Genomic DNA, 19,382 nt, shown 5'->3' on the forward strand with positions numbered 1-19,382 from the left:
CGGCGCCGCGCCGCTTTGTGTCCGCTTCTCGGCGCTGCGCACGGCAGCGGCCCGGGCTTTCGCTCGGCCTCGCGCTGCATCGGTGGTCGCGTCCGTCGCGGTTTGGGGAGGTTTAGCGGATGGGTTTTGAGTCCCCGGAGAAAACTTGATACGATGTTATTATTATTATAGTGAAAAACGGGATTCTTCCGTGGGCTGCTTTTGTTTTGCCGTAGGTGCTCTTGCAGTTTCCGAAGTCAAAAGTGTCGTTATCGGATTTTATTTCCAATTGAAGAGTTCCTTCGTGGTGTTAAAAATCATTGATTCTGTTACAGGAGATGGCAAAACAGAACAAAAACCTGGTGAGAAAAAGAGGGGCGTCAAGAGACCGCGTGAAGACCATGGCCGAGGATATTTTGAATACATTGAAGAAAATAAGTACAGCAGGTAAATAAGCTTTCAATGCTGGGCACCGTTTTATGAATGAGGAGAGGTAAGATGGGCTTACTCTAAAAAAAAAAAACGTTTCCTCTTGCATTGGGAGAATGCCTGGCTTCAATCTTCACTTTTTTTTTTTCCTTAGGGCCAAGTCCCCTCAACCACCCGTTGAAGAAGAAGATGAACACTTTGATGACACAGTGGTGTGTCTTGATACCTGTGAGTACCCATGCTTTCCTTTGGTCTGCAAAGATACAATATTGTCTTTAATCTTAGAGCCCCACATTTCAGAAACGTGGAGTAAGATGTTTGGTGACTTACATTACCGAGCAGCATAGAAATGTTTGTTCCTTCAGTCTTAGCACATAAAAGGGTACATGAGCCTTCATATTAACGATATGCAGCTAAATTTTTACCGGGAAGTATGTGACATAATAATTTGCTGAAGAAATCTTTAAATGAAATACTAGTCTTGCATATGGAGAAAGTGACTTGAGTGTTCAGTATGTATAGATGATGCTTGAAACAACTGGAGAAATTGATAACGTAGCACATCAACTTCTCGCTTAAAGTACCAATAGTAGATAGTTATGCAAGTAAAATGCCTGGACTGGGTTTCCTGCATAACTCACTGAAGTCTTATTTATGTATCAGCAAGCTTGGGGTTTCTTCTGCTGTTTTCTGAGAAATTTAACAATCAGCTTAAGTCTTCCGGAAAAAATAAATGACCCATTCATGTATTATGAGAGTTGGAGGTGGTGTGGAGGTGATTTGTGTAAGTAATACTGTGGTATACCATGAGCAGGGTAAAAACTTGTTCTTTTGGGTAAGTATGAGAAGTTACTGCAAACTTAAAAACTTCAGGTAATGCACTAACTTGCTGGATTTTTAAAATGCCATGAAATGAGACCTTAAGTTTTGGCTTCATTTGGCATATTTGCTAGTAGTTTCAGGTTTTTTCTTCCTGAGAAATGTTTTGAAATGGAAGGAGACATTAGTTTACAGCCACGTATTTTGCTGAATATGCCATTATCTTCTAGCTGCTAACTTGGTGAGTAGCCATCTTTGTGGGAGTTCTTAACTCTCCCAATAACTGACTGGTTGCTACTTGTGATAATTGTATCTAGTAGAAAGTTCTGCTATGGACAAACTGTAACTAAAAGTATCAGCAGGCTGTTGGGAGCACCCAGTCAATCATAGCTTTAAAGAGTGAATTGTGTAACAGCTTGGCTCTCTTTCTTGACTATCACAATCCAGACGTGTAAGAGGTTTAGTGCTCTTAAGTGCTTCTTTTACTTGTGTCTCAGAAGAGCATTTTGACTAGAAATTCTTTTATTGTGTGTTGCTTTAAAAGTAACCTACGCTGTTTTATTCTTCAGATCTTTTTTGTTTGGTTTTCCTGCAACAATTAGAAGTATTAACGGGAATGCTTAAGACCTAACTATAGCTGCAGATGGCTTTGTGCAGACAAGATCTCCTGTTTGAGAATTACCAGTATTAAAATGCAAGGACAACTGCATTTTGGTGTGCTTGGGCATCATACAGACTTTCTGCTAGGGCAGAAAATAACTCTGGTTGATAATTCTACACCTTTCTTGTAACTGTTAAATAGGTTCAGAGTTTCTTATGTGGATTCCTTACTCTGGGGAATTCAAGTGCCATATCCTGCACCTTTACCACTTTACGTTGTCATTTTTAAAGCTACTGGAAGATAAACTTGGAACTTACAGTGCAGCAGCCCTGAAGATGTCTATATAACAAAAGTTCCATTTAAGGTTCCTAGGGTTCTCTCAAAATGATAGTTGAGTTCATGCTGCAGATCGTGATTGGTTGGATTGTTTTTTGTTTTTTTTCTTTACACAAAATGAGCTCACTTATCACGTGCTGTGTGCTTATCTGCACTTAACTGACTTTATTTTATTGGCTTAATCTAATTGGACTTGCTAAAAGACTGTATGTCTCCTGAAGACGACGGTACTACTTTCAGTACTTAAACAAAAATACCCGTGTTTGCACTTAACTGCTTTCAGACGCGAGGAGTAAGGCTTTGCAAAAAGGTATCTAGCAAGTAGCTCAAAGAGCATCATGCATATTCCAGATATTCTGCATTGGGTAACTGCCAAAAAAAGGTTGAGGTGAGTGAGATGGAAGCCAAGTGTTTAGGCAGATGGGGGGGGCGAGGGGGGGAGAAGCCTGGGAACTTAATGGTGGAAGATGGCACCTTGCAAATCATGTTTGTTATTAGTTGTATTTTCCTCAGTTTTTTGGCACGTGTTCAGTTCTTTTCCTAAAAGATGGTTAGCATTTGCCAAATGGCAGCTGTTTGTCTTAAAATCACCTTGGAAAACTGAAATAACTTTTAATGCATGAAATTGGAAAGTTGTGCTTTGTTTTTTGGTGGTGTGTTTTGTTGTTTTGTTTTTTTCTTTTTTTTAACTGAAGTACGCAATGATTTTTGTCAACAGATAACTGTGACCTGCATTTTAAAATCTCAAGAGACCGGTTTAGTGCTTCCTCACTGACCATGGAAAGCTTTGCTTTCCTTTGGGCTGGGGGAAGAGCTTCCTATGGAGTTTCTAAAGGCAAAGTCTGCTTTGAGATGAAGGTGAGACTTTAATTTTTGTGGGAGGCTGTTTTGGGTAGCTAAATATTTTACTGTTTATACTTTGTTTCAGTCTTAGATCTTAAAGAAAGCATTCTGTAACAAGGCTGAGAAATGGCTCTCAGTGAGAGATGTCTTAATTTGTGAAACTGCTTTCTCTTTTAAGAACTTAATGTGAAAAGAAAGTTGCATTTGACATGAACATATAACGTCTTGTAGTTTTGAACCAAGAATTTTAGATGGCACTTCATGCACCAAAACATAAAGAATTAAAATAATAGTCAGAAGCTCACTTGTGTGTACTTCGTGAAGATGACAGGAAGTTCAAATTTTCCAAAAATAACAACAAAAACAAAATACTCAGGGAGTTTGGTAGCTGACCTGCAGAGGTCCCTTCCAACCTGAATAGTTTTGCCTTGTTTACGCAGAAACGTGAGTATTTAGCTGGGCTCTTGAATTTAGAGGACTGGAGTTCCTCTGAAGGGTTGGAATGGAAAAGAGCAATCAGCCTTACAAGAAACAGATTCCTCCCACTTGTGAGGGAAGAAAATCAGGAGTCACAAAGTCAGCTATTTTTTTTTATTTTTAAGGGCATCAAAGCCTGATTTGCTTAGGATGTATGTGGATATGTGCTTGTTCTGTTCACTTTTTCCACTACTTCCAAATCTAACTGGTAACATACTAAGTTGGTGGTGATCCCATTCCTTGGTGACTGTAACTTTGGGAGGACAATAACATGAAACGCTGTATTTATTGTCCTGTTACTTTTTAAGCTTTTCCTTGGTCACATGACTCAAATATTTGTGGAAAGTGGTGGTATAATGGTCAGGTAATTTTTTTCCCGCTTCAATTTGGTGACACTTTATAAAAAGCAATTAGAGGAAGAGCTGGTAGCCTTCAGCTTGCAATGCTCTTGCGTGAGATTTTTGAATCTGGTTACGTTGTTTGGTAGTTGGCAACTTGCCCAGGATCTCTGCTTTCTCTGGAAAAGGCATGAGTGTGGTATTTCCCCAGCTCTGTCTAGAACTGTGTTTTCATCTCATACCGCACTTTATTGGCAAAGCAATTTGCTGTTAATCCCAAAGTTGTAGCAGAGCTTCTAATTGATAAGGACATATTCCTTGTAGGCTGTAATTTTAATACATTATCAAGAGGGTTGATATTTGTGACCACCGAGAAATTTGCTCTGATTAAGTGCTCTGAAGGTATACGATGTCTTGCATCTCTATCAGTCAAGAGATTTGAGTGTTTAGTGACTGGTTTGTGATTTCACAGATGTGTTTAAGTCTTGAATTTAAGCAAAAAAAAAAAAAATAATAAAATTCTGCAGACTTGTGAAGATATAAGCAGAGAATAAAGGTTGTGGATGTTACTGTTGTTTCTTTCTTGTCGGAGTCTTAAAAAACACAATATAACTTTTAATGAATAATTTAAAAATAGGTTACAGAAAAGATTCCTGTTAAACACCTGTATACAAAAGACATTGATATACATGAGGTGCGAGTTGGCTGGTCACTGAACACAAGTGGAATGTTGCTTGGTAAGACCTCAAGTATTTATTTAATTTATATATTGTCTGTGTGGTTGAAGTTTTCCTGTCTGGCTAAGAGAAAAGTGGCTGTGAAACTCAATGATTGTAGTCCATGTATTTTGAAAAGGGGTCTTGAGTTATTCACTGGACACTGTGGGAATTTATTACTGGGACAAACAAGCTTAACTGTTCAGGGTTTTTAGAAATATGTGATTTGAGAATTAATTCTTTCTATGTGGGTTGTGGAAAAACATTCCTTAAAACCTGACAGTCTTTAAGGATTTACGTGTAGTGTAATAAATCACAATGTTTTTTTTTAATTATTATTTCTGTTTTGTGATTATAAAGCTTACTCCAGGAAGAAAAATTTGCAGATAATTACTATTCTCCTGGAGTTGGGGGGCAGAAATCTTGTTTGTTGTTCCAGCTCCTTTTAGAAATAACAACTTCAGTAGATAAAGGGGGCAGAAAATTATGGTATTTTTAACTATTAGCTGCTGATGAGATATGTCTATGGAAAATGTGTATGAATAGGAACATTCTGATACCAGCAATTTTCTAGTTATAAGTACTTAAATTCCATCTGAGTTCTTGTGTTTGACATTTGCTGTTAGCTTGTTCCTTGCAGCTTCATCCTCAGCTGTCGCATAGGCTGAATGTCTGCTAAACTCCCTTTAAAATGGGGAGGGGTAAGTGCTACTGGAGACTTAATTCAGAAATGCCTTTCTGACTAACTGCATTACAGGTATACTGATGCACAGGTCTTCAGAGTTTAAAAATACTTACTTGTGTCTTTAGCTAGAGTTTCAGCATTTTGTCACCAAGAATCTAGAACCAGTAGCATAAAGCTTTTAAAGTTAGGATGAGGAAAACGCTGCTGTTCAATTTTAAATGAGAGTATTGAATTCTTCAATGCAAGAAACAGCTGTAGCTATTCTGGGGGTGATAGCTTGTTTTGGCATCAATGAAAATATTCTGAACAGCAGTTCACTTAAGTAATTGTAAAATGACTGCATTTCTCAACAGAAAATACATATTTTTAATAAGTTGAAATTTATTCTTCAGGTGAAGAAGAATTTTCTTACGGATATTCTCTAAAAGGAATAAAGACATGCAATTGTGAGACTGAAGACTTTGGTGAGAAGTTTGATGAAAATGATGTGATTGGATGTTTTGCTGTAAGTTTTCTCTTAAGTATTCTCTTGAGGAAAAACATCCTTTAATTTTTAGGCTGCTTTGATGTGAGAAGCAGTAGATCAAATAAAAAAAACTTGAAAAAAGACAAGTTGTTTAATATATTGAGAAGGTAGAAGTAGCATGTATAATCAGCACTGGCTGCTATCAACCTTTTTCATGTTTCCCAAGGCTTTGAAAAAAAATAATCACATCTTAACATGATCATTGACATTTAAAGGCTGTCTTCCAGTTTAAGGATTTACTTTGTTCTATAATGGTATTATAAAAGTTAAAAAACATAGTTAATTTGGTGAAATCGTTAATGCGCCTTAACAAAGCAGTGTGAATGTTTTTACACAAACTAATGCTTTGTCTGTAAAACAGAATTTTGATGGTGATGAAGTGGAGCTCTCATATTCCAAGAACGGACAAGAGCTTGGTGTTGCATTCAAAATTAGTAAGGAAGTTCTTGATGGGCGCCCGCTCTTTCCACATGTTCTCTGCCATAACTGTGCAGTTGAGTTCAACTTTGGTCAGAAAGATGAACCTTATTTTCCTGTACCTGAAGAGTATACCTTCATCCAGAAGGTCCCCCTGGAAGATAGGGTTCGAGGACCAAAGGGACCTGAGCAAAAGAAAGATTGTGAGGTAAGATTCCTGATTATCTCAGAAGTTGTTGAGGAGAGATGAATGGAAGCATTGGATTTTAAGCTGTTATAGAAAATTGACCTTTTTGTTTGAAGACTTTTAATACTGAGTAGCTTGTGACTCTCCATACTAGATTTCCATTGGGTTTGCTAGGCTAAGTTGCTTATTAAAGAATATCTGTGAGCTAGCATCTCAAATATGGCATGTGTCATAATAGGTGGTGATGATGATTGGATTGCCTGGAGCTGGCAAGACTACATGGGTTACTAAACATGCAGCAGCAAATCCTGGGAAATACAACATTCTTGGGACTAATACTATTATGGACAAAATGATGGTAAGTTGATTGTTAAAGACTTGCTGTAAGTCCAAGGTCTTTGGGTGGCAGGGAATTCCCTTCAATCTAAGAAGTCTAAGAAACACATGATCATTATTTGATTGACTGTGACTGTTAAAGATTTTATGGTACTGAGCTCCTTGTCATACACAGCACAGCCAGATTCTGAAGTTTCTTTTGCAATAAGTATCAATTAATCATTAAATAATTGATGTTTCCCAATTGTTTGTCCTCAGTACAGAAAATGCAGCTTTGAATCAGCAGTACAATGAGTATACCTTAGATTCAGCTGTGTCAATTCACCCAAATTTTTTGTTAATAAAGAAATAGAATCAGAAGTTTGCATTTGTGGTATTGAATGGAAGCCTCTGGAAAATAAATTAATTAAAGCAAAATCTCAGTTGTAAGAGTTGGGTCTATCATAACTCAAATTTCTATAGGTTGCAGGTTTTAAGCGGCAGATGGCAGACACTGGGAAACTGAACACACTTTTGCAGCGAGCTCCACAGTGTCTTGGAAAATTCATTGAGATTGCAGCTCGTAAGAAGCGGAATTTCATTTTGGATCAGGTAGAAGCTTCAGTAAAAAATTGTTAAGGAATTTTGCTGTAGGCTGTAATGTAGTAATTAAGTGGGATTAAAGTTATATTTTAATAGCGGTTGTTTCACTTACTGACTTAATGCGCAAAGTTGAGATGCTACTACAAATGCTTTTCTGAACTTCTTTGGGATGTGGGAGGAATAGTGTAACACTTTGATATGAGCTCGTTCGTTCGTAACTTTGCATTATGCAGCTTCTTTATATCCAGTTATTTGTAAACTTCAATGCAAGCTCTTGTAGAGGTGAAGTCTATACACCATAAGTTGACTTCCTTAACTCTTACAATGACAGCTACGTGTAGTAAGTTACTGCATTTTTTTCAGACAAATGTGTCTGCAGCTGCGCAGAGGAGAAAAATGTGCCTGTTTGCAGGCTTCCAGCGCAAAGCAGTTGTTGTTTGCCCAAAAGATGAAGACTACAAGCAAAGAACACAAAAGAAGGCAGAGGTGGAGGGAAAAGATCTTCCAGAGCATGCAGTTCTCAAAATGAAAGGCATGGAACATAATCCTATACTGTGTTTTAGGATGCTGAATATCTGCTTAAAGGATTAAGTAAACCTGAAATCTAAAAATTTACGTTATCTTAAACAGCTGTACTTAAACAAAACTGGAAGACTATTGTAACTTGTAGGACAACACTATATTGTGTTCCCTCTGCTGCAGTCCTTAACACTACTCATTTATGCTGATATGCTTCATGCAGATGCACAAAGCTGTCTTGGCATAAAGTGCCCTATTTAAGTGACATATTTGGCAGAAACTGATGTTCTGAGTGGAGGCTTATAAAAGAAAAAAAAGCATAGGCAGAATGCTTTCAAGGTTTGGAACAGTACTGGTAACTCCATGGAGACCCTTTTATTTCTTTTGTCACTCTTACCTTTCTTTACTGCTCAAATTACGTAATTTTGTCCCTATGCTGAGAGAATGTTGGGGGTGGGAGGAAGAATGAGAGAAAGGTGGTTAAATACAGCTTGAATTGTAGCTGAATGGAGATGCTGAATACTCAGTGTTTTTGCAATTATAGGGAACTTCACACTGCCAGAGGTAGCAGAATGTTTTGATGAAATAATCTATGTAGAGTTGCAAAAAGAAGAAGCTCAGAAACTCTTGGAACAATATAAAGAAGAAAGTAAGAAATCTCTTCCGCCAGAAAAGAAACAGAACACTGGCTCAAAGAAAAACAAGAAGAGCAATAAAAATCAGTTTAATAGAGGGCAGAGGGGGCGTGGAGGATTCAACATGCGTGGCAACTTCAGAGGAGGAGGTGAGCCTAGAAATCAGTGTATGAATTTTGGGGATAACAGATACTTTGCAAAAATAAGAAAACGAAAAGCTTGTCTTACGTGAATTGCAACCATTATGTGACAGTAACATCGATTTTGGCTCCAGTAAGTTTTTAATAGCCTGACCGTTAGCGCAAAGCTAATTTTCTGATGTGTAACAACTGAGGATCACAAAAAATTACACTGCTTGTGTAGTTTGAGGTACAGTTTAAGTTCTTACTGTAGAATTAGTGCTTCCCTGTGTTAAATGCCACATTAAGAGGGTGTTTTGTACACTTACATCACCTGGCCATCGTGGAAAAAAGATTATTTTTGAAATCTTTGCATCGGAACTCTTGCGAAGAATTTTGGCATCTTGTTTTTTCACCTTCATTCGGTCTCTTTTCTGAGCTATTTTTTTCTATGTGAGAAATACTTAAGAACTGACAGTTACTTGAATTGAGCAAACGTTTTCTCTGCAGTCCCAGGCAATCGAGGTGGATACAACAGGAGGGGAGGCAATATGCCACAGCGTGGTGGCGGAGGAGGTGGCGGTGGCGGCGGCAGCAGCGGTGCCATTGGCTATCCTTATCCTCGTGGCCCTGTCTTTCCTAGCAGAGGTGGCTACTCAAACAGAGGAAACTATAACAGAGGTGGAATGCCCAACAGGGGAAACTACAACCAGGTAATGTTTTTGATGGGGGAGTTACTAGTTGACGTGCAGTACTCTGGATTAGTGTTCTGTTGTTGAAAGACTTGTTAGCTGTGGATAATGGCAAGCTTGGTACACCTAGTTCCATAGCAAAAGATTTAACTTTCTAGCTAAGAGTACGTGCCTAGAGCTGTAAGAAGAGCTAACGCTGATGCAGTCGTTTCCTAATAAGACTTAGTCCTGCTAAAGCTGAAGATTTTTAGGGATTCTGTTCCACTGTAAAGCAGTTCATAGTCTGAGTTTCTGTGATAGACTGTAGAGTTGCCCTATGCAGTTCATGCTTAAGTCTGGCTTATAGTCCAACAGCTTGAGATAAAAGCAATGCCCAGCTCTAGTTAGATATTGCAGAGGTGTGCAAAAATCCATATAGGAACAGCTATGCTAATAAGTTGTTTCATTCCCCCATGATCTCTGACCTACAACATCAGTAACCGTTGTTTGACCTTGAAGTCAGAGTGTATCTGTGTTGAAGGTAAAGTCAGAGGCACTTACAGAATTTTCTGAAAATGGCTCTGTAGAGTCTTTGTTTGGACATCTTGTATCAAACTGACCAAGGACATACTAGTCTCAGTCTTAAACTGACACAGTATCAGTATCAGTGAAAGTACTTGAAAACTGTAATTTTGATTACTGAAGAGCCAGCAGATGGAGCCCAAGCTAATAAACATGGTGCAGGTTTGTCTAATACAAATGGGAAATGCAGTATTCTATCTACCAATATCAAGGAGTCTTTTGTACTGTAGCTTTTATTTAAAGTTTTGTGACCTAACTCTTCTATTTTAAGTTGTATGACCCATATCCTTTTGTCCGATCAGATAACATCCTTGTAGCAACTAGTCTTTCCTAACTAAAAATAGGCAAGCTCTAGTATTTTTAGTTGTCCTAGTGCAGTTTAGTAGCTGGATATAGGGTGAGTCAAAACTGGATTAGCCAGCTTTCCAGACCATTGGCAACAGTAGTCTGAGTCTGGGGTAAAACCACCAGCACTAAACAGCCAAGTTTTAAGAAGCAGCTGCTTGAGACAGGCGTTTGGTATTACGTCTTTGTTTTAACCCAGACCTGATACTGATATTTGAAAGATTGGGTATAGCATGTGATGTTTTGGTGGCAGTAGAATTGGTGTTGCTGTATTTCTGAAAAGTCTGCACAGATGAGGTGGCTCAAAACTGTTGTCCTCTTGCAGAACTTCAGAGGAAGGGGGAATAATCGTGGCTACAAAAACCAATCTCAGGGCTACAACCAGTGGCAGCAGGGTGTAAGTAGTAATAACCAAACTCTTTCCTCTTAATTTGATCGTCGGGTGTTTCAGAATGCTTAGAAATAAATGTGTAACCAACACCAGATAGCAGAATCTTCTAATGCCAAGTAATATTATAAATAGTTTTCTCTGCACAGCTTAATCTGGCTTGATATATCAGATATCAGCTATGGCTTATTGGTCTTAATGGCATGAAGTATTTGACTCTGTGTTACTACTGTGAAGTGAACGTAACTGCCTCCAGTTGTTTTGGAATTTGCTGCTATTTGAGAGGGTTTTAATCTCAGGTTCCTGGAGAAGTCAGATATCTGTTTAAAAACTTTTTCTGTAAGGGGTGTGTTATGTGATAACACATTAAATTAACTATTTATCCATTTATTGCAGCAATTCTGGGGTCAGAAGCCATGGAGTCAGCATTATCACCAAGGATATTATTGAATACCCAAATAAATGAACTGATACATATTTCTCCCAAACCTTCACAAGAAGTCGACTGTTTTCTTTAGTAGGCTAACTTTTTAAACATTCCACAAGAGGAAGTGCCTGCGGGTTCCTTTTTTAGAAGCTTTGTGGGTTGATTTTTCTTTTCTTTTTTTTGTACATTTTTAATTGCAGTTTTAAAGTGATTCGTAAGAGAACCTCAGCATTGTGCACGATAAGAGAATGTGTCAGTATTTCAGGGTTCTACATTTTATCTGTAAAATGTGACTTTTTTTTTTACCACAACAAAAGTAAAACGTTGCTTTGTACCTGGTGTCTTTTTATTAAAGAATTTTCTCCTTTTTCCCCATTTACCCCAATTTCTAAGAAACAGTCGTGAGTCGTGTCACAATACGATCGAAATATGAGCAACCAGATTCGTGTGGAGGCTCCTTCGTAGCCCTCATGAATTTATAATGTAAAGCTCCATATTACACTCCATCCTCTCTATAAAGCTTTTGGGTGGGGAGGAGGGAAGGGGGAGGTAAAAGTTTCTGGCAATAAACTAGGACTTTTTTGTAACACTTGGAATTCAATAAGATGGGGGTGAAGAGGAAACCTGGAGCTAAATAGTGAAGGTGGAGTGTATGTAGAAGCTCTTAAAGTTGTAAAACTTGGTTGCATTACTTGTGGAGGCTCAAACTTGTGAAGGTACACCACCATAATTTCTTTTCCATTTGTTCTGCATTTTGATTCTGAAAAGAAGCTGGCTTTGCCCATTTCTTATTAAACAAAACTTGTTGTAAATCCAGTTGTCTAATGGGATCTATATGAAGTTAGCTGTGTGTCTGTATAACTTCCCCACAAAATACTGTATACCTAGTGTGCTTGTAGTAGTTACTCCACCATTTTGTAAGCTAATGAAACTGTGAGTCACCCATTTTATATCTAATTTTTAATCATGTCGGTTCTCAAATGGGTGTATCTCCTTAGCCTGCTGATTCCTTTTCTCTTTAAAGAAAGTGGGTGGAGAAATTTAACTCTAGACGTTTGTTTGCAATAAAATAAATTCATTTTACTCTTGTTTTGGGATTGTTGCCATCAAGGTCTAAATCCCTTCAAGGCTATAAAGAGGAAGAGAATGTATGGAAGTGACAATGTTGGACAGTTCTGAACTCATTACTTTGTACATGCTGAAATACTTGTGTTTCTTTAAAGAAGTTTCTTTAATAATCTAAACCAGTGGTTGCTCTGTTAGAGGTGTATCACGTGTATAATCTCACAGCTTAACGGTTACATGTGTAGGGCAGAAGTCTTCTGAGTTTCACTTGCATCATGTAAATCCACTTAATCTATTTATTGTAAAATAGAAACTAAGGAAGGAGTAGAGGAGGAAACCACAGGGAATAGAGGAGGAGAGTTGTCACAGAATTAATCCTGGAGTTCAACAGAGCGCTTTAACTGCTGTTTTGTTCAGACTTACGCTTTTGTAAAACTGTAGTGATAATGTTAGCTAATAACTTACTGCATCTTAATGCCATGAGTCAGGGAAGAAACATAACTGTTCTAAGTTGGCCTGGCGGTGTACATGTGAAAACATTGCTGCCAGCAGCTGGGAGTTGGGATTTGTGTGCCAAGTTCCTGTTGGCAGTGTACAGACTGCAGAGGCTTACCAGCAGCAGCGTTGACCTAGAGGCAGTGTAGTGTGCTTGAAACTTTCCTCAAATGTTAGTCAATTTCTAATAGTCCTTGAAAGTAACGATAAAGTTGTGTTGCTCTTCTAGCCTTTATAGCAGATGACATTGCATATTGACATTAAACATTAACAGCACCATTTCCTTGTTAATACTGCTTTAAATCATCCCTTTACTTTGAACAAGAACAATGTAAGTTGTCTTTAAAGAAACATTATTTAATGAACTAGAAATACGAGAAATATAAACCCAACTCTGTTTTTGCTGAAATGGAATTTTCTTTAGACTTGCAAAGAAAATCTTAGTGTAATTAAATTCCATCTCCCTTCTACCTTCCTCCTAAGAACCTAACACTTTGTATGGAGTGCTGATCCTTTGCTTATTTTGGTACTCTATAAAATTATATAGTCTTAAACTGAAATATAAGAGCCTACACTTACTATGTGCTTGTAAAGTTTGTATTTTAATGCAAAAGTCTGGGCTGTTTTCTTCTCTGTTCAACATGCGGTGTTAATGCCACAGCGGAGAGGAAGGGCTTTAAGTGGCTTACAATTGAAATAGGAGTACATTTCAACTAAAAATACTCCTAAATGAGGAATGCTGCCTTAAGGTACTCAGCGCTAACTGCTCTGTGTTTTCAGGTACAGAAACCTAAAGCTTCTCCCATAAGTACCATCGAGGTACAGTTAGTTCAGAAATGTGATACGTGAGTCTAAATACTTGACTTGCTCGTGGCAGAGCAGACCATCGTTTGTGTGAGGCTTTGTTCAGCCTGGGTTCATCCACAAGGGAAAACTTCCTTCGGTTTATCTTAGCAGTAGTTATTGCTAAAAGGGAGATTTATTTTTACGTGAAAATAATTTGTTTACCTAGACCATCACTACTCTTTCAAAAACTTCAATTTCCATTATTTCCCTGAAAAGGTCTGGTAACTTAGTAGCATCAGTGCAAAGAAAGCACAGCTGCATGTTGTCAGCATGGGAGGGCTGAACCATCTGTCATATTGAGTAACTTCACAGCTTATAAGGACTTGTTTACAGGAGGAGAGGTGCCTGTGTTCCAGCAGCTGTGGTGCTGGCAGGGGTGTAGCACGTTGCTTGTGGCATATAACACCGTGGCAGGAGGGTGGTGAGGATGTGGCCTCCTTGTAATGCAGCCCAAACCTGGAGTGCCTGGGCTATGGCTCCATGACAGCAGCATGGCGGGTGCTGTCTGCGTGGGCCTCAGCAGCAGGGCTGTGCTTCTGCCTGTGTCCTGCAGCCCGGCCTGAGGCCTGCTCACATCTCGCTGCTGCTGTGGCTGTGGCTGCTGGCTGCTCTACTGTGGAGCCATGTGCGTGAGGCTGTGCTGGAGACCAAGCAGAAAGCTTCCATTTGGAAAGCAAAGCCAACAAATACTTGTGTTGTCTTTGAGCCTCTGCGCACAGCAGTCGCTAGGACACGCAGGGTAACACGGGCACTCCCCTCATGCCCTGCTATTGGCACGAGGCTGTGTCCTTGGGGTTCCATGAGTACCTCAAGCCTGGCACCAAAGCATTCTCAGGTAACCTGAGGATGGGCCCTTACCTGTGGGATGTCAGCTTGTAGCTTACTCTCTGGAACTCCTTATGAGAGCCCTGCCCTCAGAGCCAGAGACCCTGCTGCCAGAAGTCAGCTCTGCTTGTGTGCTGGACTGCCTGGGGAGTACTGGGCAGTGGGGTCTCTGGGTGATGGAGCCTATGTGCCTGGTGCCTATGGCAGAATGATTTCTGATTGGCTAAAACATTCCAAAATTGCCCTTCTCCCTCAACACTGCTCCATTTTTTCTGATGGTGGAATGAACTAAACCAGAATTCTGGCAGTGCTGTGTACAGTCCATGCCACGGAGATTTAAAAAAGTATTGGTGGCTGTTTTTTAAAATCTCCTTCTATGAACAGTATGTTTTTAATAGAAACAGCTGATGAAGTCATCTTTTACAATGTGGAGGTTTCCTTCTCCATGACCCTTTGGAAAACTAGGCCAATGCTTTGTGAAAGTGCAGCTGCAGTTTGAGCACTGAGTTGTCCGGCTGAGTTACAGATGGAGGTACTGAAGGACTTCCACAGATGTTCCACAGCCACATCTGAGACTCATAAGCAAAAAAGTGCATGCACACACACAGTGATGCAGCTTGCACTGCTTTGGCCCTGAAATGCTGCACAGGGTGGGGACAGATGCAGGACAACCCAAAATTCAGACTGTATAACTGAGACTACTATCCAAATGTGTCTTAAACTCTGGGACTCAGGCTGTGCCCCACTGCCCTGGGCAGCCTGTTCTGTGCCCACCGACCTCTGGTGCAAAACCTTTCCCTACCCCGCTACCCGGTCCCCCCCCCCCCCGACACAGCTCCATGCCGTTCCCTCAGGTCCTGTCGCTGTCACACAGAGCAGAGCTCAGAGCTGCCCCTCTGCTCCCTGTGAGGAGCTACAGCCGCCATCAGGCCTCTGTTCAGCTCCTCTGCTCTGGGCTAGCAAACCCAGGGGCCTCAGCCGTTCCTCACACACCTTGTCCTACAGACCTTACATCTTCGTAGCCCTCCTTTGGACACACTCTTGTAGTTTTATGTCCTTCTTATGTTGTGACATCCAAACCTGCACCCAGTCCTGGAGGCTGCGGGAGGCAGCCAAGAAAGCAGGGCCTGGCCAGCATCGGACTGTGTGTGATTCCCGCCTTCATTTGCCTTTCTGCCAGTGCTGGGAGAGGCAGGAAGTTTCAGCAATCAATCAGTGAACTGCTGCATAAACTCAGAAGCAGCTTAAAAAGATAGCTGCTAAATGCTTAACACGTTGTAAACTTCAAGAAGGAACAAACAAAGGCAAGTGTAGGAAACCTGTAATGCAGTTATTCACTCTGCCGTGCTTTCTGTCCTTGCACACAAGCTACGTTACAGCAGGTTTTTGTTCGTTTCCTGCTTCAGTAAATAATCTTTGATCTGCAGAATCACTTAGGTGCTAAGTTACTGAAATAGAAACTATTTTCACAAATAGAAAAGTATTATGACATGGTAGTCCAGGGAAGATGCAGTTTACACTGAACAGTGATGGTGGATCAGACAGGCCCTCACTGGGACACCACTGACATGGCATATAAAAGCAGGTATTTCTTTTCTGGTCTGTACCTGGCCTCAGTTTATGTAACATTAGCTTACATTAACTCTTCTAGAGCTCCTTACTTACAGTTTCCCCTAAGTTCTAACAAAAACTCTCACTGGATGTGTGGAGGTGTGTGCTTGGGGGGAAGCACTGTGGAGTGCTACCTTTGAAACAGTGTGGGTGCCTGAGACAAGTCAAAAGTAAGAAGGTTCAGCAGTACCAAGAACTCCAAGAGAAGTCCTTAGTTGTAATCATGTGCTTGAAGTGCTATTAATTGCTTACAAGGTGAGGGACACAGGAAGATAAGGTTCTCTTTTCTTCCAGCCTTCCTGTATGTCATTTACAGCGCAGGCTGCACTTGCATTTGGGCCGCACTGGACTTTCAGCTCTGCGGGGCTGGTGATTGAAGTTGATAAGATAAGCCCTTGTGTTATAAAAGGACTTTTGCCTCTGTGGTGAGAAGGCAGTAAAAGAGGAGGGGGAGAGGTAATTAGTAGGACTTGAAATATTTTTTTCTGAAGGACTTGCAGCTCATTCACATCATGCTGAGAAAAAAAAAAAAAGACTGGAAAATCATTGTTAGCTGGGAAATCATTGAGTTAGCTGAGGTGGGGCCACACACAGCAGCATGTGCAGGGTGTGAGTGGTGGAGCTACGTAACCAAAGCCCGATCTGCACTGAGCACGTTTGTCTGCTCTGCTGTGTGGTCCCTGCTGCTGTCAGCACACCCACGGGGTCCTTGGGCCTGCAGCACAGCCTGGGACCTCAGAGGATTTGATTCTCTGAACTGGGCATTCTTTGGGTGAGTGGTCCCCTGCGCTGCCTCAGGCTTTGTGGGTTCTCTGAGTTGCAGAAAATGTTCACAAGAGCCCTCTAGAGATCCTGTCCATCCATCCATTGAAGCTGCACAGGTAGCAGTACTCAGTCAGGGCAGATGGGGCTTCATCTAGCAGAATCTTAAAAACCTGCAAGGACAGGGACCGCATAACCTGTCTAGGCAACCTATTTGCATCCTGTGCTACTTTCTTAGTAAATATGTTCATCCTATTGCCCGGCCTGAAGCCCCTGCTACATCATCTGCCACTACCAAGAGGGGTGTGGCTGCCCTACCAATAATTCTGGGCAGTTGTTAGATCACTCCATAGTCTGTTCCTCCTCAGACTAATCCACCTTTCTTCCAGTACCCTCCACATTTTCAACAATCTCATCGATCAGGAGGCCCAAAAATGGACAGCAATATTGCACACAGCATCATGCACTGCGAGATAATCATAGAATCACAGAATCGTTTGGCTTGGATCTCAAAGCCCACCCAGCCCCAACCCGCTGCTGTGGGCAGGGCTGCACCCCACCAACTCAGGCTGCCCAGGTCCCACTTAACCTGGCCCTGTGTGCCTCCAGGAATGGGGCACCCACCCATCTGGGCAGCAGTGCCAGCGCCTCACCACTCTGAGTAAACAATTTCTTCCTAACATCTAACCTGAATCTTTCCTCTTCTAGCTTCAAGCTATTCCACCTTGTCCTACCACTATCAGACCGTGTAAAAAGCTGGTCCCCCTCCTGTTTATTAGCTCCCTTTAAGTACTGGAATGCCGCAATGAAGTCTCCTTGGGACCTTCTCCAGGCTGAACAAGCCCAGCTCCTTCAGCCTTTCTTTGTAGGAAGGAGAGGTGCTCCAGCCCTCTCATCATCTTCATGGCAACCTCTGGACCTGCTCTAACAGCTCTGTCTTTCTTGTGCTGGGGCCTCAGACCTGGATGCAGTGCTCCAGATGGGGCCTTACAAGGACAGAGTAGAGGGGGGACAATGATCTCTCTCACCCTGCTGGCCCCCTCCTCTTTTGATGTAGCCCCTTGATTTGTCGGCCACCTGCTTCCTGACATAGCCCAGCCTGTGATATGCCTGTTTGCAACAAGAACACTGTTTGCCCATATCCAACTTGACATCCACAGTAAGCACTATCCATACAGCAGGGCTGCTGTACACAGCAGCCTCTGTTGTACACTCTTGTATAAGCAGCTTTCCTGTAATAATAATAAGATTAATAATAACAGTAAATTGTATTCATTAAGCCATTAAATAGTAAGGCGAGCATCTAATAAATAAATATTAGACATAACTTGTGCAAGTTAAACGCCTTGTGTATTTTCTCTGTTTGCTCTGGGAGACCTCAGAGGAAGAGGCTACGATAGAGCAATAAAAACTATTTTAATACTTACATATCAAAGACTGTAACAGTTAAATGTTGCAAAATGCATTTGGGCTCCAGAAGGCATTCTCTCAGGCACGGTCTTTGCAGGAAATTGCCTGTTCACAGGGAAGGGGAGGATCTCAGAGGAGCACAAGGCGGGATTTTAGTGCTAGAGCCAAAGGGCTCACTGTGATACCTGGCTGCCATAACAGCCATCTTCTCTGAAGCAGTGAGGCGACGCGGGTAACCTGGCACTCAGGTCTGCTGGATGCCGAGGGACTGAGGAAAACCTGTGACCTGCTAGTGGTAGAACCAGGTGTGGAGGCCATGTGGTAGGAGCAGGAGGCAGACAGACTGCAAAGTCTCTGGCAGCTCCCGGACATTCCTCAGGCAGGGGCTGCTACTATTGCTTCAGCAGCAGCTTGGCTCAGCCCTGGGATATTTATGTGGCTCCATAGCTTGGCAGCCTGCCACTGCTTTTCTATTTTTTTTTTAAAGAAACGGCCATGAAAGGGAAATGATAGATTCCAAGAGTTTCTTTCAGAAGACTATTGAAGCAAATGAAAAGTTTTCAGGAATTAGCTTGCTTTTACATCTAGTTACTGCCTTGGAAAGTATACTACATGGCACTGAATATAAGCATCACTATCTTGTTCCAAAACAAAACATGAAAATCAGACTACTGAAAGCAACTGAAAGGCTGGTGGGGGAAGGGAGCAAATGGTCTTCCACCAAACAGTGGCTGCATCTTCTGAGTTCCAGTTAGTATGGATCTCACTGGGGATGCCTGGTAGATGGAAGACATTTCTGATGTATTGGTAATGGAACTCTCCTGCACTGTCAGTTTTGCCACCACACCAAGAGTATGCAATGTAATAAAAACCTGTTTGTTTTTATTTGTTGCATGCCATAGCCTTGCAGTTCTCAGGGACTGGAGGCATGGATGGAGATGTGCATAGTGGACACAGCTACAGAGAAGCAAACACATTGAAATGCTCAGTCTTGATTAGGCTATTAAGAGCACAGTGTCTGCCACATACAGAATATGAGGATTCCTTTCTCCTTGTATCAGGTGGACCCTGAAGAAAAGAACTCACTGCATCATCAACGTTAGGTGGAAGTCTCAAGAATGCATGCGCAGGTGATAGAGGTATGCTAGAGGAAGCATGGTGTTCCCAACAGGAGGATGGTGATGTAGAAAACAATGACTAAAAATGGTGAATGGGTTTTTGGGTTGAGAGGACCGTTGTGCATGTCAACAGGAGTATGAAGCCCTCTATGGTAGTGGTTCAAAGGGACATTCTGAAGTTTAGAAAGAAAGGGCTGAGCTCTTGGTGAGTCTGACTAGAGGATTACCAAAGAACACTGATACTGACTAACACAGATCTAAGAAACCAAGTAAAACAAGTTCTGTCATAGTCT

At 41.2% G+C, this 19,382-nt stretch overlaps 1 protein-coding gene across 1 annotated transcript; it reads left to right on the top strand.

The window, feature by feature from the left end:
- Positions 1 to 133: 133 nt before the first annotated feature.
- HNRNPU (heterogeneous nuclear ribonucleoprotein U) lies at positions 134 to 12,052 on the top strand (the record flags this gene model as incomplete). Its single annotated transcript, XM_019613489.2, has 13 exons — positions 134 to 426; positions 563 to 636; positions 2,883 to 3,022; positions 4,460 to 4,559; positions 5,616 to 5,728; positions 6,111 to 6,374; positions 6,592 to 6,711; positions 7,152 to 7,280; positions 7,635 to 7,803; positions 8,335 to 8,574; positions 9,055 to 9,257; positions 10,468 to 10,539; positions 10,927 to 12,052. Coding segments are annotated over 13 exons (1,971 nt in total), but the record flags the coding sequence as incomplete, so codon positions are not given.
- Positions 12,053 to 19,382: the final 7,330 nt, after the last annotated feature.

Source organism: Meleagris gallopavo, chromosome 2 (genome assembly GCF_000146605.3).
Source record: "Meleagris gallopavo isolate NT-WF06-2002-E0010 breed Aviagen turkey brand Nicholas breeding stock chromosome 2, Turkey_5.1, whole genome shotgun sequence".
Classification (NCBI taxonomy): Eukaryota; Metazoa; Chordata; class Aves; order Galliformes; family Phasianidae; genus Meleagris; species Meleagris gallopavo.